The 26,752-nt window shown below is 40.5% G+C and overlaps 1 protein-coding gene across 27 annotated transcripts in view; it reads left to right on the plus strand.

Moving 5' to 3' along the window:
- TSPAN4 (tetraspanin 4) overlaps positions 1–26,752 on the plus strand; it is a 411,890-nt gene that overhangs the window by 325,872 nt on the left and 59,266 nt on the right. For all 27 annotated transcript variants that reach the window (XR_008431354.1, XM_053944928.1, XM_053944930.1 and 24 more), the window contains one exon: positions 21,644–21,835. Coding sequence is in view for 26 of the 27 variants with exons in the window: in XM_053944928.1 (XP_053800903.1) it covers positions 21,644–21,835 (192 nt within the window). In the remaining variant the exon portion in view is untranslated. The remainder of the gene's footprint in view (positions 1–21,643; positions 21,836–26,752) is intronic.

The following is a 26,752-nucleotide window of genomic DNA, read 5'->3' on the forward strand; positions in this document are numbered from 1 at the left end:
AGAAGTAACATGTGGATGAAATGCGTGATTTTCTTTAAAATAAAACTGAGTTTTTTGGATATGAGCATCCACTTCGCTTTATCTCGTCTTTGACTAATCTTCAAACCTTGATGTTGTTAAGGGCGTATATTGAACAACCTTGTTCTTCATGTCATGATGTTTTATGGGATGTGTTGCTGTGTTCTGACACAAATACTTTTTCTTTTTTTTTTCTCTGCTGTGGCCACAACCCTGAGTCAATAAAGACTGAACATATGCTCAATCGTTATAAGTCAATTTTAAACCAATTCAAGAATGTCCTTACTAGGGCTTATGTGAACAACAATTTAGTGAAAAAATCAATGTTTGGCATCATCTGTGTCAGTTTAACTAGCTTACTGCCCATTCAGCTTCCAGCCAGTTGATAGCTGGCAAACCTCTGCAACGTAATGTTGTCTTGGGCTTACATAATCTTCACTGGTAAAAGGATTTTAGAGGTTGATTTTCCTCCCTTAAGTTTATATTTTGCAAATCTTTACCCAGCTCAGGGTGTGCTGGAGACAGCCTGTTTCATGCTGAGAAAGCCTGTAGCTACAGCTTTTTGAAAGCAGAAGATGTTTATAGACAAGATACCAGAGTAGGATTCAAGAGAGCCAGTTGCTCATTTCTTCAATTTCTACTTTATCTTTCTATCTTTTCCCTCCCCCAAATAGGTACAATGATACAAATCTCACACGTGGTGTATGTGCTTCTTAAAATAATTTGAGATTGTGAAGTTTTTTAAGAGACAGTGATTACAAAGGTAGTGAGATGACTGGTGACTGTGCTCAGTGAGTATTTGGAGTGGTGTTGGCCTGTTGGTGGTATTCTGCAGCCATGCTTGCTTTTATTGATATGCTGTGATGTAAACCTGAGGCTGCTGTTACAGCAATGAGGCTGGTCTAAAGAAACCTATCATCACACAAAGCTTCCTAATTATTTAGCAAGTGCCTTTGGAACATCAGAGCTAAATATGGATTCTTTCTGGATAATAAGGACGTGATTTCTGTGGAAGATACATTTCTTCCATTAGTTTTCTTGTACTGTTAAAGGAATTCTGCTAGTGTGGTGGTTTTGATGTAGAAGCAGCATTGTCTCCATAAGAGTTGTAGACTTGAAACAGGGTTACAACATTAAAATTCATGTTTCTTTTGCTAACCTATAGAAAGATTGAGGAGTGAGATGTATTTCTATTTTGTGGTATGGTTACATATTCATTGGTTGCCCTACATCAGGTTTCATGGCCCTCAGCTTAAGTTACTGCCAGTGTCTGTAATGTAGAGACAGGGAGCTTGGTAATTGCTGTGGTCTCTTATTGCATGGCAATGTATGTACCCTGTGCATCAATGAACAAACACATCTCATACAGCTCTGCAATAAAATGCAGTCATCCCACAATGAGCAATAACAATTCAAAAGTGTTTCATAAGCATTCTGTTTAAACAACAACAACCCCCTTCCCAAAACCACAAGACAACAGTGGTATTTCATTTTCACAAAATTACTTGGAGAGCTCTTTGTGGCCTGTACTAGAAATGTTATTGGAGCAGTGGGCTGGAGGCTTTCCTTCCCTGCTGTCTTTTCTATTTAGGATCAAAATATGTTTAGACTTCCCTCTCTAATATGATGCTATTGTTTGAAATCTGTGTTTCATGTTGGTACTCTGAAATCCTTACTGAAACATCTTGTGCTGTTAGCTGATTGAGAAAAGGATCCAGGGTTGAACCCTTCCCAAAGGTGGTAGGTTGGATGTAGAAGATGTCAGCAGGATACCTTTGTGCTTACCACTCTTTCTCAGAAAGTACAATCACAGTTTTTTATTTCTGCCTGTCCCTGAGCAAATACTACCAGAAAAAGCTGATGAGGGAAATTGTTTCTAATCCTGCAGCATGCTCTATCCCTTCACTTGTCTAGTTATTATTGTATTGTGCCAACAGTTGGATGCCACATGTTCATCACTCCTTTGTCCCATCATGTGCCACAATCACTTTAGTCCTTCCACTAGAATAACACAACCACAACCATAATTTCCTGAAGATCTTTCCAGTATCTGGGGATACTGAAGTCATTAGGCAGGCATGGGGTTAACCTTTGCATCCACTGTAATTTTATCAACTAGTGGAAATTATTAAATGACCTGAAACGTGAACTTCATAACAGACAATAACTGTAGACAGGTAACCTCTTGGGCTTACCTCAAGTAATTAAGTCTTAGAACTGAATGGCAGATGCCCACTTTATTAGTGAGTCATTAGTTTAGCAAGGAGATGGTGTTACAGCATATACAATTGCTTTACTCCATGAGCTGAGTAACTTCTAATTTAGACAGATGAATAATTAATAGAAAAGGAGCTTTAATAGAAGTAAGGTCATCTGTTTTCAATTATAAGAGCTGCAGTTATTGCACAGATCAAGAAGGGCACAGCATGCAGGATGTGTTGATCCTTCAGGCTTTGATGGATTTGCCTCTTCAGATGAAACCATTAGAAGTAGAGAAACTTGAAGAGCAAGAAAAGAGGGATGTGAGGATTTTCATCATGAGCACTCTCACCCATCAAATGACAAAAAAAGCAAGTTGTGTGAGCATGATCAGACTATTGGTAGAACATCTCTGCTGTGATATTTGATTTATGCATCTGTCAGCAGGTGGCCTTTTGGGCAGAGCAAGGAAGTCTGGAGAAGTGCTTTGTCAAAATATACCATTGACCAGCTACAGTGGACTGGTTGCTCTCAACTCCCAAAAATTAGTATTTCAGGGATAACAGTCCCTTACATCATGTGTGATCACTATGAAGGGCAAGAGCTTAATCTTTTGCATTTGCTTGACAGCCTTGTGATTGATAGCAGCTGTTGTTAGGCTTTGATTGTCTTCCTTTGTAATTTTGACAGACAATGTTTCCTAAATGTATGATGTGAAGGATTACTTGGTGAAGATTGTTACATACCAGGACAAAGGGATTTTAAGAAGTACAGCAACAAGTAAACATCCATCTTTGGCAGACCATTGCTATAAATCCTTTGAGAAGAGATAAAAAAACTGTAATCAGAGTTTTAAGGAATGCTGTTGTCCAGAATGAGGAATGTGATTTTAACTAAGGCAATTAAATAAAATGCAAAGTTTTGGATTATTTTGCCTTCCTCCTCCATTCCCCGCCTTTTTTTTTTTTTTTTTTTTTTTTTTTTTTTTTTTTTTTTTTAGTGCTTTCCCCACAGATAAGGGGGAGCTGAGCGATGCTCTAAGGAAGATGCAGGTAAGGATGAAAGAATCAGACAGGATGCAGAATATCCAAGAGGTGGCAGTTGTATCTGCAGATGGTAGGGAAACAACCAAGAAGATGAGACAGGGAAAGCTCATTTGTACAACTGGGAACTGCTGATATAGATGGACACGGAAAAAGATACAGGCCTGGAACAGAAACTTTTAGTGAAAAGCAGCTTATAAACATCAGTGCCAGACCTAAATTTGATGATTCCATGGAGCTGCATGATTTATGCCTGTGAAACATCTTGCCAATTAGGTATATCTTTTTTCTTTTGCTCATATGCACACACATGAAGATCAGGTTCATGTTCTATGGTTTTCTCTTGCTTGTTGTCCCCTTTCTGCTGGATTTTTTTATTTGTATGTTAAATATTACAGGATATCAGAGTTATTTCAGGTTTGTTGGTTTCCATACTATACCATCAGAGTTTTTTGAGAGCGTGGCATTTACTGAATGGCAGAGAGATTTTCCAAGTCTGTGAAAGGACCTTTGACTCACTCTGCTTTAGATCTTTCTTCATGTAAAGCCTCAGTCTTTGGAGTTCACAGCCCAGTGACACTAGTGTCTGTCCTTGGACACTCTAGGTGGCTAAACTTGGGCATGCAGAGAAAAGCTGCACATCAGCTCTAATTTTGGGTGAATTCTGTTCCTGTTTTATTTTCATGCAGTAGTCTGTGAGAGTTTTTTCATTAATTTTTAAATGCCATTTTTGTGGCAACAAAATGAAGAACCCTTGTGCCCTCCCTTACTGAATTGTTCTTTTTCTAGAAGGAACATGAAATAAGAAGTAGAATCAACAATAGTGAAAAATCAAGATAGGAATAAAACCACATTATTATTTCCTTCTTTCTCTCTTCCTCAATTAAAAGAGAAAGTGGACCAAGGCTGAACAGACTCTGCCCTGCTGTGGGGAAGCAGAGCAGACATTATGGGCCTGTCCACTTTTATAGCAAGCAGTAAATAGTCATGAAGCACTTGAACATAGCGTATTTATTTGCAGGTAGGTTCTGTATTCAAAAGTGACAAGAATTTGTGTGGTGGTGGGAGTATTTGTTATAAAATCTTCAGAGTAGCCTGTCTCAATTCAGTTATCTGAACCCATTTCTACAGCTGAAAAACAACCCTATCAGCTGAAAATATTTGCAGTGACAGGAGGAAGAAAAAAAAGTGTTCTAGAAGTTTTCTTCAGAACTAAGAAATCTGTCTCCAGTGTCACCCTTTTATTTTTATAATAGTTGCTTTGAAAATACTACTTAGTGTTGTTTGGACCATAAAGCATTACTAAGGTTAAACTGCTGGGAACCTGAACCAGAACTCTAAAATCCAACGAAGCTTGGGAATAGCTCATGGCCAAAGAGAGGGTAGGGAGTATGGCATTGAGTAAGAAAGATACATAATTATGCACAAAAAATCTTTTTCTTAGCAGTCATCTTTAAAAACTGTATGTTTAATCTCAGTAATAAAATTTTACAGTCAGAATTTCTGTAAGCATGTCACTGTTACCATGCCAGTCAAAACTAAGGCCTCAGCTACAAGGTTTTGCCACATGATACAAAAGAGAAAGGACAGTGTGGGCTTTTCCTCCCTTCCTCTCGTTGTGATTCAGTAATTCAACGAGAGGCATGCTTGGTGAAAAGCACCAAAAAGGTTAATTCCTCGTACTTGCTCTCCCTGGCTGGCTCTGATATGCTATTTGTGTGTTTGTCAGTTTTTCACACCTGCTTTGAAACAGCAAGGGAAGATAACGTGAGAAAAGAGAGAGAACTGCCTTATTTTTTCCTTTTGTACCAGGCTAATCCAGGCAGGATTCTTTCAAAAGACACAACTCCTATCAATAGCCAGGTGTGCTGTGGCTTTTACACTTGGCTTTATGAATTGGTCCTCTGGTTTGGATTGATACTCTTCACCAACAAACGCAGAAAGTGGAATTTAAAAACAAAAAGAAGGAATTCAATTATTTTAGCTTCATTACACTTCATGTTGCTGCTGCTCCTCCCCATGGAGAGGCTCTCTGGCTGTTTCAGACTCTTCTCATTTACAGAGTGTGATTGTATGAATTGACCAAATTTTCCAAACCATTGATCTTGCTGCACATGCTCTGCTGACTTGTTTCTGGCTTATGTGCAGAAAGTTCATGAGTTGATTGGAATTTTAATTGAAAACAGTTGAGGGGCCTATATTTTGCTTTTCTGCATTACCAGATGCTATATTCCCTACGCATTGGGTGAAAAGGGGACTTAAACCATATAGGAAAGGTTCTGCATGTTTGCATAATTGCTTAGAAGTCAGTGCTATTTGTAGGAGCTAGGTTTGGCTATGTCATGTGACTCATGGCTGTAGGAAGTAGAAGCATTTTGAATGACATCAGGGGTTTGGAGATTGAATACCCTGTTAGGGGTATGCGTTATACACCATGCACCTGTGAATGGGCATGTATGAGGGCACACAGCTTTTTCTTTTTGTTCTTTTTTCTTTTGCTTCTTTTAGCAATTCTTTTCCCTTTCCCTTAAGTACTATTGTATCATAAGTGGCGTTATCTGATATTTTCTGCAGCCCAGACAGACTTGAACTAGTTTATTTCTTTCTCATCTGCACTGCCTGGCTGCAGGTTTACCCTTTTATTACACAGACAGCAGAGGCCATCAGTAGCAAATTAGGATTGAATAAACTTTTCTGTGCATGTTCAAATCCTATCACATTCTCATTATAGAGCAGCTGCCCATCTGGGCAAGGGAATTTCATTGACCAAAGTCCACCTAGTGAGCTCTGAACTTTATGGTCTGTATCTATATTAATCCTGCCTGACTGGCAGCTTTTCTAAGTGGAGAACAGAGTGTGTGAATGTAAAAGTCTTTCACAAACTCTTCACCTGCCATTGCCACAGAAGACACCATGGGGGTGGGAGGCATGAGCAACACATGTGTATAATTTAGCTGTGAAAAGCATCCTTGAAAAAACTGCTCTGATATCAGAAAGGTGGATGACAAGTCTTGGTGCAGGACATTATGTATAAAGTGGTTCTTCCATCTCACTCTGCCCATCCGGCATCACATAGAAATCGTGTCCTCAGAACTAAACATGTTGAAGTGTCTCAGATGGGCCAGATGAGGCTGGAATTGCTGCAAATCCCTCTATCTCTTGCTTGGCTTGTATTTTTTTCCCAGTTTATGCTAGAAGGACTTTGGCTGGCTTTGCATCAATCTGTTTGCTGTGGGACAAGTGGTGGTAAACCATTGTGGCCCCCAGGTGTCAGCCAGTGCCATCAGGAACAGACTGTAGTGAGCATTTGTGGAGGTACAGTTTAATGGTTGGGGCTGAATACTGCAGAGGATGCAGTGAAACAGTCTTTTAATGTCCCAGAGCATAATAACCCTCAGGTCTGGGGGCAGGCAATGAGTGCTCTTTGGTCAGCACTCCAGCTGCAGAGCTGGAGCAGCCTCCCACTTCCCTGTGGCCATTGCTCTGCAAAAGGCAGTGCCTTGGGTTTGCAGAAGGGTTTCACTTCTGTTTAACCCTACATCCAAGTGCTTCTGCTCTAGCTTCTGTGGAAAGCTGTTGAATATGTCAATATGTTGAGAGGCACCTGGAGAAGCGTTGATCTCTCTTTTCCTGCTAGAACCTTTGAGGGTCCATTTTACAAAGGAGGGCATTTGGAGGGTGATGTAAAGAGAGGGAAACTCTTCCTCATTGGCAGCTGAGCATTCCTCCTTTTCATACAAATATTGCCACTATTTAATTCTGCAGTTCAAGATGGCAACAGCAATAAAATCAGCAAGCAGATGCTTTGCCGAGAGAAATTATTTCTCTGCCATTGGTTTTCTTGCCCTGTAGCAAAGTTCTATTGTGAGTAGATTGTGTCTGCAATAAACCTGGCTTTCTGGGAGCTGCTCTTGGGTAGGAGACATGAAAGTTTCCCTATGATCATCTTGTCCCCTTTGCCAGAGCTATTTTCCCATTTTTAGCTGGATTTAAGGTAAGGATATGCTTGTTTTGTCAATTCAACAGTGAGGGAAGCCAGAAGTCAAAAGTCCTTTTAGGGGAACACCCCGAAGTGTGTTCAGTATGCTAAGTACCATGTACTGTTGTGCCATCAGCAGCCCTGGAGTTTTGAGGGTATTTTAGCTGCTTGTGGCAGCTGGCTTGTTTTGATTGAAAGAGAAATAACCTGATTTTTAATCTATTTCTAGTAATACAAAGCAGTAGGATTCCTGCCTTGGCCGAGGTTGTTCTTCAGTCTGAAAAGTGTTACATTGCCTGAAAGGCTGTACTGGACTTTTGTAGCACGTGTGACAGACTCAGGCCTGTCCCAAATGATACCATCTTTCAATGGCAGCAGTGGCTAGGAAGGCACTTCTGCAGAAGTGGTCTCACTGTGCAGCAAACTGTTTCCTCTTTCCCTCTAAAATCTCTTCTTCTCTGTCTCTTTCAATGTGTGAGTTTGTGTAAGCATATAGAACATGCATAATTGTACTCACAAAGCTGTTGGGGAAGATAGACTGTGCTTTCCTTGGGCTTGGCAGAGCAGGGAGATGTTTTCCACAGAAAGCCTGAAGAGAGCTGACCTTGGTGCAGCATTGAGCTCACTGAGAACAGTATCATACTTTGAACACAGCTCCTTGGAGGTCCTGACAGAAGTATTTATTTAAGTATTTCAGAAACTAGCTCTAGCTGCTTGCACCAGACATAGCTATTAAAGATTACAACTGAGGATAATTATTCTTTATAAGAACTAGTTTTTATTAGAGAGGACTAATACAGAGCTCTGATAGTGCCATGAATGTCTTGGTGGTGCTTTAGCACTTCCTCATAATCATTCACCCTAATGCTGCTTAACTGAGCAAATCCCATGGCCATTTTATCCAGATAAAATGGAGAAAATAGATGAGCTTTTCACTGCCTCTGGAAGGCTGACAACAAATCTCAGGTTCATTAGACCAAAAAGGAAGCAATTACCCATACAGCAGCTTGCCAATAGCAACGTTTCCCCTTAAAATAAAGGGGGTACAATGGCATCATATTTTCATCAGCTCTCCCTGTGCTGCTGCAGTGAAGGGAAGGCAGATGCTGGGTCTGAGAATGCTGCTTTTTCCTCCAGAGCTTTCCTCTAGGGAAGTGTTTCCAATCCCCAGTGTTGTCCCTGTGACTGCAGGCTTCTCTGGCTGCAGGCCTCTCAAAGCTGTGCCTTGGCTTCTCTACTGCAATCCTCTTGGTATGCTCTTAGCCCACCAGTTCTTTCTTTCCCCCTCCATAGGCAAGTCAGAGACCATAGTCATTGAACAGAGAGCAGAGTTGGTTCAGTGAACACAGGAAGTCTTACAATTAGGGATAAATGCAGAATTTCTGTAGAATAACAGAAACTGCTGAGATAGCATATATCAGGATGAAGGTCAGGGTTGGAGAGGGAATATTCATGCACATCACTGAGTTTAGAGGGTAGTATAGTTAAGTTGTATTAGACTGTTTACTCAAAGGATTTTCCTTCATGTTTTTCTGCTTTATTTTTCCACTTTTGTTAGAGGACTCTCATTCATCCTACTATCCTTTCCTCCCTTTTCAGCTGTCTACTTTTGATACCTGCCTCTGGTGAGAGAGTATCTTCTTACTGGACAGTCACGCCCTTTGAGGGATGAGGGAAAGAGAGGAGGTGGACTGAAAACTGGGTGGTTTCTTCTTGTTGTTTTTGTCCCAGCAAACTTGTCCTGCTCTTACTTGTGAGGTAAAGCTCTCTCCATCTTGTGAGAGTCAGAAAGGCCAGGAATAATTTTGAAGTAAATTCTTCTTGGGGAGTCACTTAATCGTCTGAAGATGAGAGCTCTCTGCCCCTTTGATTGTGTTTTGCCTGTGAAATTGTTGATGGAATGGAAATGAAGGTGGCTGAAATAATCTTGAGACATTTTCTTCATACAGAGCTGCTTATTTACCATTTGAAATCAGTCATTTAGCATTAAGTGGCTACAGGTCATTAATTGTGGGCAGGTTCTCTACAGCACAGCTGCAGACTCCTAGTGGCCTCATGATGAGTTACTAAATAAGACTTTTCCCTTGATTGACAAATATGATTTTTAGCCTGAACTTCACTGAGAGATTTGATACTGAGAGTCCCACTGCTGCCTTCCACTTTCCTATCCAAAAATCTAATTTTGTAGTTAATGCAAGAATATAATTTGCTATCCAAAATATCTTCTTGTTCTTCTTTGCATAAAGTTATGCTTCTCAATGTTTGCCTTTCTTTTCTATCCTGCTCCCATGTCTGTCTCTGGTTTTATTCTCTTGTCAGACCTGTCCCACCCAGCACAGACACATTCCATCATCTCTGCCCCGAAGCTCATTTATTCTCTTGCCTACTAAATTTGTATGAAATTTCAGTGTTTTGTTTTGGGGGACATCCTAGAATTAGTAAGCACCCTGGTGTCACAAGGCCATTCTCTACATTCCCTCCCTTTGCCGAAGGCAGGAACATTTACATTTCAAAGCTTTTTCTTATTTCACCTGTGGAATTTGATTTGCAGTGCACCCTGTGGACATTTCAGCTTTGTCAGCTTGACTGTTATTAAGCTGTAATAATTTATCATCATTGGCAATGATTTTATGTCTAGGGTTTTTTTTTTTTTTTTAGCAGGTATTGCAGAACCTTTATTGATAAACTGCTGTGAGCGTGCAAAGACTTAAGATATATAATTTATGAAGTCATATTTACGTAGTTGTGCTTTATGGTAGAAGGATGTGCTGAGAAAGTTTTGAGATGAATGTTTATTTTTACATGAGCCAGAAGACTTTGTTTCCATCTCATTCAGGCCCTGGCACAGAATGATTGAGGATCTGCAGAAACCCAAAAGCTTTTTCCCATCTAATGGCAAGAAAGAGTGTGTGAATAAAGCTGACAAACATAAAAATGCAATAAACTACAACTGTTTAATGAATTTATAACCTGAAGGGGCAAAGTAATAAAAAACCTATAAATTCATGTCAGTCATATGCCTTTGTTAAGAGCTATTAAGCAATAATACACGTAAGGGGCAGTGCAAGAACGAGAGTGTATGTGAATGCTTTCCATGAGCATTGGCTGGGACTTGCTAAACTGAGATAATTTGATTCTTCATGCTCTGTGTGTGTGTTTGACCGCACATGGGGGTGCAATATCTATGCCCTGGCATGTTTTTATAATAAGGAATAAAAAAAGCAATTTGTACTTTTAATTAATAAGTATAAATGAGTTAATTTCCAAATAACATCATGGGTGGATTGTAAAGCTTCACAGCCTGACCTTTGGAAAGAGAACCATCTTTTCTCTCATTCAGGTAACAGGGTAAGGATTTTTTGCTGTCCATGGTGTTCATTCCAGCTACCGCTCAGAGTAGGTTACCCAAAGAGTCATTTGGACTGGATGGATATTCTAAATAGGCTGGAGTGAACTTTGAAGAAGATGCTTATTTCCTTCCAGCGACAAGTGAAAGAGAGTCTGGGCAGGTGAATTTGAGCTGAGATATGAGTTGCCCTAACTCCAGGTATGTGGGCTGCCCTTGTGGTCAGGGGAATTCTGATCAATGCCGTTATTGGTGTCCAGGGAGCTGTTCAGCTGACCAAAGGCAGGCTTAGACCATGGTGAGCCATGGTTGATTTCTAGACACCCCTAACAGCATTGGCATCGAAAGTCAGGTGACCTGAATGCCATCCTAGATGTCTAAATGCTGACGGTATAGACCAGAGGTCAGAAGAAATATTTGCAGTCGTCCTGTGTTGTATCCTGTAGCATTTGACAAAGGAAGATGAGGTTTAATCCAGAAATCTTCTGCAGTTCAGAAGTGTCAACAGTACTTATGTGACCAGAGGCATACTTGGAGGAAGTGCTTAGTGTAAACTGGTTGTTTGGACAGTCCCAGAGGGAATGTTTACATTCATTTTTGTGTCATAGTCTCATTTCCTCAGATCCACAAAATAGAAAAAAACAAATGAAATGTGCAAGCAGGGTAATCTGTGGTCTCTCCTGTCTGTATGTTGAAGTAAAGCTGCTGATCAGAGATCTGTTTAATTTGTTTATTCCAAAGGAACTGAAATGCTTCCATAGCAGATATCCGGTTGGTGATAAGAAGGGACTGTAATGTTTCCTTTGGGGATAACTAGTGCAGAAAAAAAGATTATTTGAGGTGGCATTCATTACTGATGGCATACTGCCCATGCTTGCAAGTGGCTTGGGATGCAAGTAATTGTGTATAAATAGCCTCAGATGTGCAATTGCATAGCAAAGCCTAATATAAATAAACAATCATTAAAAATTGCTAACATAAAACAAGGGAATAGTCTTTGCTTTCTCTTGTACTCCCACCCAATTAGAATAGCTTTCTTGACAAGGCATTTGAGCTATTGAAGTGAGATATGCTATTCCAGACGTAATGCTGGTTTTCTTACAAGGGACTGCTTACATGGAATTTAGGCAGTTGAGATGGTAGTAAATACTTTTTTGCTTGTACAAATATTATTAACCATCCATTAAAAAGAATCCATAAAAGATTCAGAATGTGTTTTGACTCGCTTTCTGATGGAGTTCAGTGAAAGAAGATGTGCTTTGTGATGTGAAGCTATTAGGGTGATTAGCTTGTGATTATTGCTCACAAGCCTGTTATTGATAAGGGGATCAATACTGAACATGTCAGAAATCCTATGACCATGTGAGCTGCTAATTGATGGGACTGTTTAAAAAATACTTCTCATTATAAGCTGGCTGTGGTATACAAGTTTGATCATTTTCCCCATCCCCTTGAAAAGTTAAACCTCAAGAAATGAGATACTGTGTCTAAGTCCTACTGCTTCCCAAAACCTTTCTGTCCCTGCACACAATTGGCTCAATTCCCGAGCAGGGCTTGAGCTCCTCAAAAAGAATTGGGCTGGCCAGAAATCAGCCTGAGAGTCCTGTGCTTTTTAGAGAGAGACAATGTTGGAAAGGGCTTCCTGTGATACATAATATTTGTCTGTCCTCAGGTGTTTGTCAGTACCTGGAAAAAGAGCAGGTTTCAGAAAGAGCAGGACAGTAACAATGGTTACTGAGGAGGGGAGTGCTGCAGTGCTGATGTTCCCACTGACCCTCACCTCCAGCCCTCTGCTGTCAGCTGTGGGGTGGAGAGCAGTGCTTGATAGTGACCCTGTATGTATATACATCTTGACACTGTCAGTGGCTGCTGAGTACCCTTCAGAAAGCTGAATGGGAGCACAGAACATGGTATAGCTCATTGCTACCAGAGGAATTGGAGAAGATCTGTTGTGCAGACTGTGTTTGCAGAGGTCTCAATCAGGAAAATCAGCCATAAACACAATGGAATACATCAGCACAATTTGGAACCTGGGAAAAGTTGCTCAAAGTCAGCCTCTGTATGTAAAAAGCCAGATGTGTTGGGAAATAGTACCTGCCCTCAAATCCAGGACTGAAACCAGAGGCTGTTTTTGTGGTCTGGCTCAGCTTCCAGAACTTAGCTTCTGCCACTGGGCACCATAGGAGATTCTTTGTTCGGGATATTTAATCAAATATTAGTTTATAGAGTGGAGACTTATTTTTTGAAAGCTTTTGTGAGGGAGGGCATCAGCTTTAGCTGTTATCTAGTTGGGGTTTTTTTACAGTATCAGCACTTCTTTAAAAATTCACAACTTATTTTGCATTTAAGCTATAGTATCTATGTTCACTACGGATGTTTCTATAGCAACCAGTCTTGCATTATCTACATACCTCTATGGATGGATTAAACATGCAATATAAAATTTGGTTTCATTTTATTTTTCTGCAGATTGTGCTTGTTACAACATGTTTTAAAAACTTTTAACTAATATGAAATAGAATGGTCATCTCTGCCATCTTTGTGTTCTGTAAGGAGCCTGTTTCTTTATCTTTGGTTTTCTATGGGATTCATATAATCGTATTTCACTACCATTTATTCTAAATCCATCCAGTATCTCCAGGGGAGAGAAAAGCACTAAAGATACTGAATAATCCTTATTTTATCTAACACAGGAAATCTGTGCTAAACCAAAGAACTAAGATATGGGCTCTGGAGTCACTGTTTATTATTCTCAGTTTCTTTCAATATGTCGCCAAATAGCTCAGGTAAAATTCTCTGTCAGCAATCGCCTTTACAACATCACAGGGTTTGTGTTTTATAACTCCCCCAAACTTTACAATTATATTTGCTTCTATTGCTTTCAGTATTTAGTGCTAGGTATATGAAAACAGGTGACTAGAACTGCATCTCTAGCTCTAGATCTGGTCTTTTCCCAGGTTACGCTACAAAGGAATTTTAGAAGTTATTTATTGCTGTAGGGATGGAACAGAACACAGACTCCTCGTCCCACCCACTTTTCTTCCACTTCCGCTTCTTTGTTAAATGATTGTCTTCGTTTGATGGATTCTGATTCCAGACCTCATGCATGTATTCCTCATTACAACTGTATCTATTTCATTACAGTAATCCCAGGTGGATTTAGAAATTATATTTGAGGATCAGATGAAAAAGCTTTAACACTTTTGGTTTGGCAGCAGTTAAAGCTAGAACCTGGAAAGAATAGTGGTAGTGTATTCATCCCTTTTACTTTTCGAACTCATGCATTTGCTCTGTTTCAGTAAGTTGTCATTAACTCACTGCTTTCCTCATAATCTTTAATTTGAATTACAATTTAGGCAAGTTACCAGATTAGATGCTTGTGACACTGATAATCACCACTTTTTAATATTCTTTTATTATGTTTAATCAGCAGTGCTGCCTTAATAGGTCATTCTCAACTGTTCTATTTCTGTAAGTTTTTACATCCTCAGTGACAGAGCTTTGCAGCACAGGGCAATTCAATGCACTACAAAAAGAGCCTAATTAAGGTCAGTGGCAGTTAAGCACATTCTTTTATTGCATTGCTGAATAAGGATGCAATTGAGCACACATTTAAGTGTTTCAGTGAATTTTGAGCCCGTGAAGGGAAACCATCACATTTTAGGTTGGTATAAATGTGGCAGTTGTTCTTCTATACCTGTAGTTGATAGCTAGCTATGATTTGGAGGAACAAGTGTGTAGGAGAAAGCTGCTCATAAAACAGCAGGGATTACCTGAATGACTCTTTATTCACTTTTCCACTGGTGGGGTGTCAGCATGAGATTCTGTCTTTTGGCATCTTCAATTGTCCCCAAATTTACTTTAGTTGTATGATACTGCAATTTAGTGATGGAACTCAACTGAGAAGGAATATTGAATTTCTTGGGGCTTAAGTTCCTGAGGCTCAATCTGCATTAGGATAACTGAAAATGCAGCATTTTGAATGTTTGCATTATTGACAGTATGAAAAGGAATGCCATTCTTGTGATGTTTCTTTGCCCACGTAGTTTACAAACAGGACTTCAGAGCTCCTTTTAAGCTTGACAAAATCACTTGGCATTTGTCAGGCTCATGCACTGGGAGGAATATCCAATATAGTATCCCAATATAAATAAAACAAAGCCTGTTTGTAGGAGAGAAGGCACTAAAGGGAAGGAAAACAGCAATGTGAGCTATTGATATGTGTTTCTTCTAACCTTTGACAAGACACAGTGGAGTTAGAGGGCAGTGAGGGCATGAATGTCATGCTGGCAGAGCACAGATTGGGATTGTAGCACACAGATACCTGTGCTCCTGTAACAGTTGCTTGCCTGTCATGAAGGATATCAAGTTCAGGCTCATGGAAGATGGCATGCCACACCTACTTTGAGTGCTACATGCTGTGTTACACTACTGACAGGACACTGGCTTGTAAAGGAGAGGCAGTCAGGATATTAATTCAGAAGAAAATGTGCAGTGGGACAGTCAGGCTGGATCCTTGGCTGTTGTTGCTCAGAGTGGTGACCCATCAGCTGTGCTGCTGACACCAGCTGGGGATGGAGGCCTGCAGCTCTTGGAGGTTTTTGGCTGCTGCTTTTCTACATAATGGCCCATATAGCAATGTGAGATTTTTGTATTCAGAAATAATTTCTAAGGAAATTGAAAAGGATGTGGGATGGCAGGGCCAAACAACTAGTTTCATACAGCTTTTAAATTTTTACTGCTTATATGTAAAGCTGAAGCAAATGGCATTTGAAATGCTTTGTGCTTTACTCAGTTATGCACTTACCTTTCCCTTTCCCCTTCCTGAGAAGCAGCTGTGACGCTGTTGAGCAGGATGGGAACAAAGAACTCCAGATCAGAAGGCTAAGAAAATGAACTCTCCTTTATTTCAAATGTACCGCTCTATATATAGAGAACTTTGAGAAGACTAATTTCATTGGTCTTAGAGTAAAAACATCCCACACCATTGGTGGGCAGTGAATGATGCACAGTGGCAGGACATATCTATAAACAATGTGAATAACAAGATAGATTAGAGAATTATTTACATTCTTTCCCAACTGTTTCCCAGGCTCTTGCCTGGTTAGAAAACCTTTCTCTTTCTCTCTGACTGAGCTGAGAATATCCACACAGCTGAACAGGATCTGCATGCTGACAGGAAAAGAAATACAGCATTTTTAGGTCCAGTGGATCTGAGGGAGATAAGGATTTTGAATTTGTTTCTAAATAAGATAAATTCAATGAATGAAACAATCTTGAAATTTTACATTGAAATGAGCTATGTATTCATTGATACAAATGAAGGATATGATATATAGGTAAGGAGAAACAGGGATTTAACTCCTTGATTGGTATCTATATCTATAACCCTGTCTCTGAAAGTAGGCTGATGCCAAGTCAAATAAGCAAGCAAAAAGAAAAAGTCAAATTCAAACTTTAAGTGAACATTTAAACTAGTGGCAGAAGAGGGTGAGGTAAGGAGAACAAACAAATGCCCGTAATGTTGAAAAGGTTTTATCTAGCTGATTACCCTGTTTTAGGTCGTGGTCAGGGATGCTTAGAGAGAATATAAGAAAAAAGGAGGAACAAGGCAGGATACTTTAATCAGTTCCTCCAATTAATAGTTTAAGGTCTTCCCCTGTAAATGCTCCAAGTAAAATATCATTTATAAGAAATGCTGGGATATCTTGCTCTCATTTGATTTGTGTAATCCCTTTTTGAACCTGCATATATTTCAACATCCACAAAACTCTGTGGCAATGAATTCCAGAATTTAATTAAATGTTTTGTGGAAAAGTACTTTACTTTATTTGTTTTCAATCTGCAGACCAAATAGCCTCTAACTTTTTTAATCTTAAGAAAAATGAATAACGATCCTCTATTCACCTTTCCTATCCCATACTGGTGTTTAGGGAGTGCTATTGTTCCACTCTCTTCACTCCCAGGAGTGTGGTCCCTACTAACTGATCTTTTTTTCAAGTGTTTTGTGTTTTGTTTTTTTTTTTTTTTTTCTCCTAGTTATTTTTAAATTCTGGCTAAAAGGACACAACTCAGATCATGGCCATTTTGGATGGAATTTTGTGTATATCCTTTAGTTTTACACTACAGAGTTCTATACTACAGAGCCTTAATACTCTAAGGGCAGAAATGTGCTTCTACCATCCCATATATGTTAAATTTCAGACCTCTGGCTAGTGAAGGAAATGCAGCTTGTGCCACACTGAGGTGACACACCTACTTTATGTCTCATGAGCTCTGCCAAAGAGTTGATCCACATTGGGGGGCACCACCTGCAATTTCAGTTGTGCTGCACACTGGCAGTCGGTTATGATGGTGTGGTGCAGATGGATGGCTACGAGGGCTTCAGTAGTCCAGTGGCCATGAACTGCCTCTGGAAGGTGTTTTCCACAAGTAGCCAATGTGTTTGAAGGTGTATTCCAGAAGTGGCCACTCCCTCCTGGATGGGCAACAGCTGCACAGACAGGTAATTCACAGGGGTTTATGTGGGGTGCTGCAGCCTCTGCACTTACACCCATGCTCCTGCTTCTCCATATAAGAATCTTGATTCATTTGATCCTGTCAATATACACATGTATTCCATTCCCACCCCCTCTCTGTGTCTAGCTGAAAGCAGCAGTAATTTCAGTGTGCCTGACATTACAAGAACATTTGCAGGTTAATGTTCACATCACTACTGTTGATACTTACATGCTAGTTTTTTCACTGTATACTTTAACTCTGGACTTAGCAGGGGAGGCATATTCATGCAAGGGGAATTGAGAGACCCCTTCTAGTTTAAATATGTAGAGACTGGGGGAGAAAAACTCCAAGGGAACTGGTCATATCTTCCACTCCAATTCTGTTATCAGTGTATTTCTTAACACACAAGGATTTTTTTTTTTAAATTTGTTTTGGGGGGACTAAAAGAGGAAGTGTGATGAGTAGATCCTAATCAGATACAATACAAGAAACCTCAATTAGATGTATTTTCCATGTAATAAAACCAATAAAAAACCCCACTTAAAGACGCCAGCACCATTATTATGAACAATGAGTCGATTTCTCCTGCAGTATTTTAAGTGTGTAGCTGTAACTTCAGAATAATTTTCTCCACCAACAAGCATATATCCAGGGCTGTTTGGGATTACTTTGATTATCATACTGTAAGATAAATTTTAAATATAGGCACTGAAGCCTGAATAATTTATTTTCTAGCCCATTAGAACAATTTGGAGGATCTAATTCCGTAGGCAGTTTTTTTGCCAAGAGAGCAAGTACACGCCTCTGTGTATCTCTTGGGGAAGAAGAGACAGATAATCTTTGCTTTTAGAGTAAGACACCTGCTGTACTGCTTGACTCTGATCTATAAATTTGCGAGAAATTTGTCTTGAGCAGAATATTCTGCTACTTCCACAGCCAATTGCAAAGTCCAGGGCTTGCAAAGAACCCACTGCTTCTGTCTTTTCCTCACAGTTTTGCAGCTCAGGCACAGATTCACCAAACACTCCTTTCAAGATTTACACTGAGGTCTTTCCTAGAGCAAACACCTAACTCAAATATCCCATGTCTTAGGGCTGGGACAATATTCCTTCTGGTATCTCACTGTTTTCACCTTAGAATAAAAGACTTTGCAAAAAATATGCAATGTTTATTGGAAAAAAAAAGTTAGAGAGAACTGCATTTTGTTTCATGTTTTGCCATGAGATGCCTTGCTTGCAAAAGAGTGGATTATCATGAAAAATTAGGCAAATAATGTGTTAAACATTTCACAAGGGAATTTTAAAAAACACTATTGTCAGTAGCCTGGCATCTCTGAAGGGGACCTTTTTTTTTTAATTTAAAGTCAACTCTGCACTCACCAAATGGAGTTAATACAGACTCTCATTTGGCTGCCAGTAGATCAGGTTCAAGCTGTAGACTTCTCTATAATTTTTTTTTATCTTAATGGTTTCTCTTTTAACTGTGACAGTATCACTGTTTGTGCAGAAGCCCCCAGATTGTCAAAACGAGCCTTGTTAATGGTTTTGGTTTTGTTTAATTTCACATATCAGCAAGCCCAGAAAACTGTCAAAACTTTTCATTTCCTCACTATGCTTCTGACACTCTTTGACACACAAAAAGGGCTGGGTGTTGGGGATGGCGGTAAGGAGAGAAAAAGTGGAGGAGAGGGAACATCGTAAATAACCATTTAAAATTATCTATGCCTTAGATACCAAGAGGAGGAAGTAAAAACAGACATGCAGCCTAGAACCAACTATGACTGTTTGCTCTTGGCTGTGATCCAGAATAAGTAAATGTGATGTCTCTAATGCCAGCATCTCAGACTGGGAATTACATTGCAATTCAGTTCAGGATGGAGGGCAGAGGATCAAGCTTTTTGAATGTTCTGGAATAGAAAACATTTGGCTATTGTTGGAAAGTCTCCTGTGGCTGTCTTGGTGGGTCTGGTTCTTTAAGCATTTCCCTAACCAGATGCTTGAGTGTTAAAAGGCCACTGGATGGAGATTTGCATCAGTGTGCTTTGCTCCTTGGGGAAAGGGGGGGCTTTAAAGAGCAGTTTAGACTAGAGCTAAGAACAGCCTCTGTTTCCTGGGTGTGCCTGGTGTGACAGCTTAGTAAATTTATTTGGGACCATGAGTAGATATTCTGGTGTGGGAAAAGGAGCAGAGCTGAACAAAGGTGGAGCAGTCTTCAGTAATGTGCACTGACATTATGAAATCCAATTTGAGCCAGGTGGTTTCATGTTCAAACGATTCCTTTGTGCATTTCAAGTTTGGTCAGTCATCCTAAGGAAGAGCTGTGCATTATCTCTTCAAAAATAGGAATATAATGGGCTGCTGGAGAGCAAAGTATCTCTGAATCTCTGAATCCTGTTGAACAGCTGACCTGAAATACTAATCTCTGATCTAAATGGCTGTAGCCCCAGTCATAGCATTTTGCATGAACTGTGTCCTGGTTTCCTGATGTTTCATGCCACTGGTGAATTTCCAGTTTTTGCAAACAAGAATGACTTTAGAGTCAGAAGATGCTGAATTCAAACATCCAGGCAACAATGTCTCAAGCATTAAGCATTGTGCATCAATAAGAATTTAGTGGATGATGGAGGAGCAGGCAAGCAGGTCTTGCTTTTACAGCATCCTCAGTGAGACCCAACTCCTGCAATACAAGTGATGGTTGTAGGTGTTGGTACCACTCAAAGCAGCGTAGAAGCAGGGGGAGCATGAAAGGTGACGAAATAAGCTGCCTCTTATTGGTGCTGTTGAGTTGCTTCACAACAAATAACTGAAGATAAGAGCTAAATGTATTGCAAGGTCATGGCTCTGCTGCTCTTGGGCATCTGCCTTCATTAGGCTTAATTGGGCTGTTTGAGCAGCCTCCCCCTGCCTGCAGCTCTGAGGCTGATCTTGAGGCAAACATCCACCAAGCTGAAGAGGCAGAAGTGCACTTCTGCTTTTCATCCCATTCCTCAGCCACTTTAGTGCTATTCCTGTCTATTTCAGCACTCTGACCAGTTTGGTTTTAGCTTAGATGTTTGTGACATCTCCTTCAATGCTGTTCTGTTCAGTAGACCTTCAGAGTTTTATTTCCTCTTTACAGAATTTGTTCCTATATGATTCCTTTTTTTTTTTTTTTTCCCTTTGGGCCATGATGATAGCTTTTCTTTATATCCCCTCCCTTAGTCTAAATTATTTTCTGTGGGTTACCTTCTCTAGGTATTCTTCCCCCTCCACTCCTTGGTTATTTTTTAATCATTTTGGACAATGTTAACGATCATGCTCTGTAAGTGGGAATAGAGGGGAGGTATTTCCAGTGCTCCAGGTCAGGGCATGGACGTCTCTCCATGGCGCTTCTAAGAGGATACTTGTGAAAGGCTGAATACAATGATGTGGGGATGCCTGGAATACGCAAAGACTCCTAAATGAGAGGATTTGAGTCCCTGTGTCTTGGAGTTTGCTTTCTCTCAGTGGAGACACACAGGTTGTGCAGCTGAGGTACACTGGTGTGAGGTATAGTTTGGGTCCTTAGCTCTGAACAAAACAGACTGTTTTGCAGCTGGAGTGAGGAATGCTGCCTTAAAACACAGCTGCCTTTATTGCCTGTTATTTGGGGAGGAATTCAGTGGCATTAAAAGACAACCTTAGTAATTAGTATAAGAAATTGCTTTGGCTTTTGTGTTTCTCCTCTGTGTTTCATTTCTGAAGTTTAGCTCTGCCCCAGGATTAACTCTATCTTTTTCCTTCCCTGGTTCATGAGCTGCCTTATGTTCATCCACTTTATGCAGGTACTTAGTGGATATACTCCTGCATATGTCTGGCTTACTACTCTATGAACACAATTTCATTCCAAGCCTTTAATTGATTTGGATAATAAAGTGCAATTATAAACTCAATAAAAATTAGTTATTTTAAAGGGAGAGCAGGAAAGAAAGAAACCTAAGTGATGCTGTGCTGTGTGACTAGGTAATGATGCAAAATCTTCTTTGCCTTACATTCTAAATGCTCTCTTGCTTCCAGGAGAGGCTTGACCTTAAATAGGAGCTAACTAAGAAGTATGATGTGTTCTACTAGGGGTATGCTCTGGCAAGGTTTGCTTATGGCATGGGTCAGGGATGAGAGACAGTGTATTGGGATGGGAAGAATGAGGAATCAAAAATGCTTCAGCTATTCTGGGCAGCTCTCTAGGGTACCTAAATAGGACACGGATTTTTTCAATCTCTTCAAGAGCTGACCCTTTGGGAATTTATCCTTTACTCAGTGTCTGATTTTTCACTAGAGGGCAAAAGACCTGGTATCTGATTTAGGTGTCCTGGTGTCTTGGATTTAGGAAATCTGTGACTTTTTGAGTGTTGCATCTTACTGATGACTTCTCTATATTTTTTTTTCTCCTTTGTTTTTCCTACTGAAAATGTCATAAGGAGAAATAATTTCTTATTAGGTGTGACTGCTGGTTTGCTCCACTGCCATATTGGCATGGTTTCATATCTGGGGTTGCTTGGATACAATAACTGAGTTTCTTTGTTTCTCTTTGTTTTTCCAGTTGGGAGGCTGTGGAATCCTTGGTGTAGGCATCTGGCTGGCTGTTACCCAAGGGAACTTTGCCACCCTCTCCTCTTCTTTCCCATCCCTGTCTGCTGCCAACCTACTGATCGTCACAGGGACGTTTGTCATGATCATTGGCTTCGTGGGCTGCATAGGTGCCATCAAAGAAAACAAGTGCCTCCTGCTGAGTGTGAGTATTGAGGTGCTGCAGTGTTTACTGTCTTGTGATGCTGGTGCTACTGCAATGCATGCTGCAGTGACCTGTATCTCAACAGAAGTTTCCCACTTGACACAGCTGAGACATGAGTCGTGTGTGAAACAGGCTTTGATAATCGCTCTGAGGAGCTGCAGGTCATTCCTGACCATGGAGGTTGAGACCTGCAGGGAGGGAATTGTTAGTGGTGGGGTAGGTTTCCTTGCACTCCTCAGAGAAGAGGAAGAGTTTTGTGAAGGCATCTTTTGTAGTGTATCTTTAAATTATTTTTCACTCAATTTTGATAGCAATCCACTAATGTTTGCCCTAGTGGCACCAGTTATCTGAAGTCCAGAGCAGAGACATCAATGCAGGCAAGAAACAGGTTGATTCTGAAGTGGTTGATTCTGGTTTAAATTGAAAATTAAGACCGTCAGGTTTGACAATGCTGGTTTTTCCAACCATTAATTCTCCAAAAGCTGAGATTTCGGGAAGCAAAGGTGCCAGCATAAGGAGACTGCTGTGAAATCAAAGATTAATAAGGTGCCAGCTGTCCATGATTTCACAGAAGCTTGAGCCACATCCCTGGTGTATTTTATCAAAATGCAGTTTGATGCCACTCAAAGGTGAAATTAAGGAGTAGTGAATACCTTCTGTAGTTGGTGTTAGTGTGTATTTTGCATCCTGTTCAGCTGAGGACCAGGAAGTGAGGTGAACTTGCTGCTCAAGTCTAGGACTTCACCATGGAGTTTGGCAAACCTCAGATTAAGAGAAGCTGTGGTTCAGCTGGTCATCTGGTGATGCCTCTGTAAAAGGCTGTTCCTTACTGTGCTTCACACAACAATTTTTTCCCTGGGAACTACAGAATGCGTTAAGGCACACAGGCCCCCAAATCTCTTAAGTGACTGAGATTCCAAGCCTCAATAGAGGACTTTTTCCAGGCCCTTGCCTTAATCAGTTGTTTCTGCTGATTTTTAGGTAGTCAGAACTAGTCGGTCTAGGCTAGTAAAGGCCATGTATGTGTCTTGAAACTAAAATGAACAATATAAATGGAAATTAAGTCAGTTATGTGAGTGAAAATCTAAACTAGCAAGGCTGAAGTCAGAATGTGAAAGTCCTTGACATTTTTAACAGTCCTATAAATACACACTTTGTGGAGGAAGCGTGTACCCAGACAGATGTAATGGATTACAGCTTCAATGTCAATATAGCAGGAACCCACAGGGTGCAAAGTCTAATGGTATAGCTTATATGTGCAAAATTAATCACCTACTTTGTGTTTTCCTGAAGGCCTAGCCCAGCAGTGAGCAGTGCCTGCTTGTGTGTCAGGATCAGGTCGGGATCTGGCAGTCAGTCCTCAGTTCTGGAGGAGTTTAAGGATTTTATCTCTTGTGGTTCTTTGTCCTTCATCTGTCCTTCTGGCAAGGGCAGAGAATCCCTTGATCAGCCATCATTGCCCAAGTAGGGTGAATGCATTCAGCCACCCCCAGCTGGGCATCCATGGGAGATGGAAATGCTTGCAGGTACTGCTCCTCCTGACACACTGCACAGCACTCAGAATCCAGTGTCCCTCAGTGTCTGACGTAAGGACTGTACTTGATGGATGAAGCTAAGTAATGCAAAGGAATCCAAATTCATTTAGGAGCTCTCTGCACAGGAGAATAGGGAAGTTTGATCTGATCAGGTACCTGCATTTCACTCTGTCTTCCTGTCCTTACCTTTCTGTACTGTAGCTATTCAGTGTGGCCTCTATTTTACTCAATTTTCTTCAAAATTGAGTTGTGTTAGACTTGATTATAGCTACTTTAATTCTGAATAAGCCCGACTGTAGAGGGTTGAAATACAGCCACATTAGTCCACATTGAATTCAGTTTTTATTTGGTCTAGTGTAACTTTCTACATTGCATTGCATTGGTACTTTCTCACTGTCAGTAAATACCAGGGAGATTTCAGAGTTGTTTTTGTTGTGCCTATGTCTTTGGAAGAGAAATGGATGATGGTAGCAGATCTTGTTTCTGTGAGCAAAGCCTTACCATGCAGGTTTGTCCTTTGTCTTCCTTTCCCCAGATTGCTGGTTTGATTTGACCTGTATTTGAAAGTGTTTTCAAGTTTAGGGCTGAGGCATTTGGTTTTGGCCAGGTCCCGTTTTTCTAGGTAACACAGATAGCAAAACAAATTCTTGAATGAAAGAAATTGCTGAATTGCTGAACCAGGGCTGCTCTTAGGGTGTGTGGCTGCTACATTCCTTCGTCCATTTCTTATTCTACAGGTGTTCCCAGCACAGTGTTCTGCCACAATGAAAACGATGTCTTCCTAGAATATCTCTGGGTTTTTAAAACAGCCCTGAAAATGCCCTGTCTGCTTTTTAAAGAGGATTGTTTTGTTGCAGCTAGCTTGCACTTACCACCTAAATTGCTTGGATTTACCATCTAAATTGTAAAGGGAAAGCTCCTAAGTGTTCCCAGCCTTGTGTCTGTGACACACACCGTGTTTAACAATTGCTCCCAGATCAAGTCCTTATACTCCTTTCAACATCTCCCTGGCTGACACTTAAGATCTGGCCTTGGTCCTGGTAGTAGCTAAGGTTGCTTTTGGAACTGAATTTTTATCTCCAGAAGGCATTGCCACAAATGTGACAGCCACTCATATAGAGTAAGTTGTCTAGCTCGTGTGTGATGCAGCTGCCATATCTTCCTGTGAAGCATTTGCTTTAGCTAACTTCTTGTAATGTTTTATTCCATTTGGAAATAGGAGCTTTGAAGTCTGTTTACACAGGTGTTTAAGAAGGGAAGATGGAGGCTGTTTGGCTGTGTTGCACTAGTCCCTAGATAATGCATTTGAGTGATTTGCCCTCACCTCCTGATATTTGTCGAGCCCCAGCACTAGAATCCCAGAATGGTTTGAGTTGGAAAGGACCTTAAAGATCATCTAATTCCAACTCCCCTGACATAAGCAGGGACGGACACCTTTCACTAGACCAGGTTTACTCAGAGCACTAAACAAACTTAGAGAACTGGGATAGACAAACTTAGGGAACAAAGTCTGCAGGCAGTTGTAACAGATTTGTGGTGGGCTTAAAAACATGGAAATGCAAAGAAAAGGAAAGCAAGAAGTAGAAGCTAGAATGTTGCATACGTTGTGTGTTTCAGCAGTCTGTATACAATAGTCTGATGAAGTGAGGCTTGGAGTGAACAAAAAAAAAAAAAGAGCAAGTGGATTAAACCAAGCTGGGGAAACAGCTAGGGATGTTATAATGGTGGGTTGGCAGATACTTATGTTATATCCTACATATGTGAGATTAGACATCGCTCCACTGAGCAAAACATTGCTGTGTATCTCTGAGTGAGTAGCAGGTTTCACTGACCTGCCCTTTTCTTTGGCTCCACACAGCATGACAGAAAGTTGGGATGTTAAGTATGACTACAGACAGTAGTAAAGATGATGTGAATGTTCTGCCTGTACTGTATTCTGTTGCAACCCACTCTGAAATCACATCCTTAAGATCTCCTTGAAGACACTTGTGGTCATGCTGGGTTTGACCAAGAGCGATTTGGGCCTCAGCTTGCTCATGTCTCCCATAGTGCACCTCATCCTCATGTGGGGTTGTTGGGAGTCTGATCTGCAAGGACTGGAAAGATACATTTCCCATACAACGGGAGCACTTCTTGCTCTGCTTCCTAAAAGCATCAGAAAGAGGAAAGCCTTGGCAGTTACTAGCTGAGGACATGTGCTGCTGTTATTGGGGTGGGCAGTTTGGAGGAAGACGTCTGAGATACTGCAGGAGGCATGGAGCACTGTGGGGACCCTAAAATGAACTGGGGGAAAGCAGGACTAGCTCAGCCCACTGGCACTGGAGGAGGAGAAGTTTATGCGGTGGTAGACACAGGATATTTGTGGAAGGTCTTGCCTTAGGAATAGTGCTCCTGTTTGATGATGTGACAAGGGATGAGATTTCCCACAGAGTTTGATTGAGTGAATGAAAAGTGAGCAGTATCAGAGAGACATTTCAGCATATTTACATTTCATACACTAAGATGCAGAGCAGATGAGACTCTGATCATGTATCTTTGTGTTCTGCACATATGACATTTGTATTGGTTTGTCAGAGCACACCTGTAAGCTCTTTGGTATTAGGCTGCAGCGGTGTTAGGTGTGAATGTTAGTAATTAGTTACCTCTGGCATTTGCCAATGACCTTTGAAAGAAGTGAGAACAGACCAAGTGGTTTGAGAAGTAGAGGACAGGTGGGAAAAAGAGATCAAAAGCAGAAGTCAAAGTTCAGTTTCTAAATGAGATTTTAGCACAGCTGTGTGCAGTAGTCAGGAGGATCCACATTAAGTCTCTGAATTGAGAGTTTAGGTAGTCTAAAGCTTCAAGATTTACTGACTTGAAAGAAATTACCTGGTGTCAACTGCAGATATTCTTTACTCAGTAGCAATGTACAGTCAGGAAAATGTACAGTGCTTCCTTAGTCTCTTAAGAAACAGGCCCATTCCTATTTCTTTGCGTTCAGAGGAATAGAATAATATGAAAATCTAAGAGTGTAAAGAAAAAAAATAAAAGTAAACATCAACCATTCTATGCATTCTGCAAAAATCCATAGATGGGTGAATTTTACAGCTGTCATTCTAAGATGTCAGTGAACAAAAAATGGGTATTTACACTGATTCTTACTTGCTACAGTGTGAAAGAAGAGAAACTTTTCCATTATTAGATTTCCCTAGGGAAATCAAAGCAACAGGACTTCTTGAGATAAGTATGCAACCTGGTATATATAATCTTACATCTGAATATAGATGCAAATTGTTGAATGAAGTAGGCAAACAGTGTTTCCTGCTTCAGTAAGACTTGTTTAACATTTCTGTGAGCATTGTTGCTCAAGACTGTATGAGTGAGGTCCCTCTGTTACAAGCTC

Source organism: Vidua chalybeata, chromosome 6, assembly GCF_026979565.1.
Source record: "Vidua chalybeata isolate OUT-0048 chromosome 6, bVidCha1 merged haplotype, whole genome shotgun sequence".
NCBI classification, from domain to species: Eukaryota; Metazoa; Chordata; class Aves; order Passeriformes; family Viduidae; genus Vidua; species Vidua chalybeata.